General features: G+C 66.2%; 1 protein-coding gene across 1 annotated transcript in view; it reads right to left on the reverse strand.

The window, feature by feature from the left end:
* Positions 1-2,266, reverse strand: part of LOC104123567 (dynein heavy chain 17, axonemal) — a 26,789-nt gene that overhangs the window by 1,655 nt on the left and 22,868 nt on the right. The window contains 6 exon segments of the mRNA XM_035891417.1: positions 225-416; positions 508-672; positions 845-1,006; positions 1,188-1,279; positions 1,537-1,684; positions 1,890-1,992. Coding sequence (XP_035747310.1) covers positions 225-416; positions 508-672; positions 845-1,006; positions 1,188-1,279; positions 1,537-1,684; positions 1,890-1,992 — 862 coding nt within the window.

Raw genomic sequence — 2,266 nt, forward strand, 5'->3', positions numbered from 1 at the left:
TTGCTGCCGGCACCCCCCCACCCCTGGCTGGGCAAACGCTGGGGCCCCTCGGGGCAGGACTCGTGGGTGTTCAGAAAGCGCCTCCGAGCGGATGGCACGGTGCACGGATGCAGCGACCAGGGCAGAGTCCCGCACGCCCACCCCAGGCACCGGCGCCACCGCAGGGCTCAGCACCGCTCCGCGTTGGCAAGGTGCCCCGGGGCTGGGAGCAAAGCTGCGCTCACCTTCAGGTCCGGGATGCTGTAGCCTTTCCTCAGCGTAATCTGAAAGACGTTCAGGTTGCTGAGGTACGCTGCCAGCCGCGCCAGACTCTGCTTCCCGCTGCCTCCCACCCCCACCAGCAGCGCGTTGCCCCGGGGGGACTCCAAGATCCGACTAATTCGGCAAATATGAGACACTGCGTCCTCAAAGAGCACCTGAAGGACGCAGGAGGGGAAGGTTTGATGTTCTGAACCATGGCAGGAAAAGCAGGGAATGCCCCGTAGCCGCCCGCAGCAGGGCGCTCACCAGGCTCATCGCCGCGTTCATCTCGTTGTAGCTGTCCAAGGCTTCCCCCAGCAGCTTGTTCAGGGCCGGCCAGCTCGGCACCGGCAGGTACTTGGGCTCCCCCATGCCCTGGGCAAAGTGGCAGTAGATGTTGGGCTTGGCGAACACTAGGTCTTCATTGAGTTCCTGGGAGAGGCGAGGCCAGGCGGGGGGCTCAGCTGGGGGGCTCAGGCATGGTGGGGCTCAGCCGGGGGGCTCAGCACTGCCCATGCCACCACCGAGCCCCTGCAGGGGGGCTCAGGCTGCCAGTGCAGCCCCAGCAGGGTGCGGCGCTCCCTCATTTTCCAGCACAACTTACATCAAAGCACTTCCTGCAGGTGTCCGCCAGCATCTTCCCAAAGTCTTTTTGATCCCGTTCATCGAGGAGCTTGTCTCCGTACACCCGCTCGGCTTCGTGGAGCCAGAGGCGCACCAAGTCCACGGGACTTTTCAGGCACTCGGGGGTGGAGAACAAGAGGCCCTGGCAAAGAGGCGAATGCTCAGTCCTCGGGGGCTTCCCCGACAGCTGCCCCGAGCTGAGCGTAAGGGCTGGCTTTGGGAAGGGGTCGTGGTGCACCACAAGGACGTGGTGCACTGCAAGGACACGTGGTGACGGAGGGAAAGGGATGAAGATGGTTTAGGGGGAACGGCCCTCCCACTACCTGGAATATGTTGGAGAGGTCACGGAGGTTGAAGAGGTAGTGGAACTTGATGGCTGTTGGCAAGAAGGTGGCGGCGACTTTCTGGTGGAGAGCTGCCGGTGGGAGACATGGGGTGAGCGGGCGGGCAGGTCCCCGAGGCCACCGCAGCCTCTGGTGCCCCCCGAGCCTGGCTCGCTCTCCCCCCCGCCCCGCTTCGGCTGGAGGGACAAGCCTGGGGTCTTGGGCCATTTCTGGGGACAGGATGCTGTGCTTTGGGCATGAATGGGAGGGAAGGGTTCATTCGCGCGGTGCCGTGGCGTGGAGGTGCTGCCTGGGGCTCCCGGGTCCCCCCGGTGCGGCAGGGGCTCACCCAGCGCCGCTGCCACCAGCTGGGGCTGCAGCTTCTGCACGGCCGGTGGCATCTTCTGCAGGGCCAGGTGCTGGGCGAGGATGGTGCTGTACACGGCGAGCAGGGCCTCCTGGCCGGGAAAGCTCAGGGCGAAGACGCAGAAGTGCCGCTGCAGAAAGGAGCAAAAATCCAAGTGGGAGCTTTGCTCCCCGGGGCTGGCGCAGGCAGCCGGCACAGCCAGGTCCCCCACCACGTCCCAGCCCCATCCCACCTCATCCTGCTCTGTCCCTCACCATCCCACCCCGTTCCGGGCTCCACTCCCAGGAGAGTGAACCCACTGGGGCACAGCCCCCGGCCCCCCGGGCCCTGCGTACCTGCAGCCGGGGGTCGATGGTGAAGGACCCTGCGGAGGGGTTCATGCAGGCCACGTACTGGCATCTGTGAATGTCCTTCAGGGTCAGCTTGTTCCTGTCGTACCTGTGCAGGGACCGGCGTGGTGACACCTTCCCGGGGAGGGGGGGTTCCTCCAGTAGCGCTGTGCCCCACCGACCCTGCGGAGCTCCACTGGGGGGACGTGGGAGCAGGGGTCCCCGTTTCCCCTGGTGCTCCTGGCAATGCCACGTGTGGCCCTTCCCGTGCCCCCCTGGCCAGACCTGGCCACAAAACTCCCAGGGCAGCCAGCACTCGTCACCTCTCCTGCCCTCCCTGCCGCCCGCGCTGCGTGCTGTGCTGCCAGGCACGGGGATCCCTG

This window comes from Egretta garzetta, unplaced genomic scaffold (assembly GCF_000687185.1).
Source record: "Egretta garzetta isolate BGI_Z169 unplaced genomic scaffold, ASM68718v1 scaffold1233, whole genome shotgun sequence".
NCBI classification, from domain to species: Eukaryota; Metazoa; Chordata; class Aves; order Pelecaniformes; family Ardeidae; genus Egretta; species Egretta garzetta.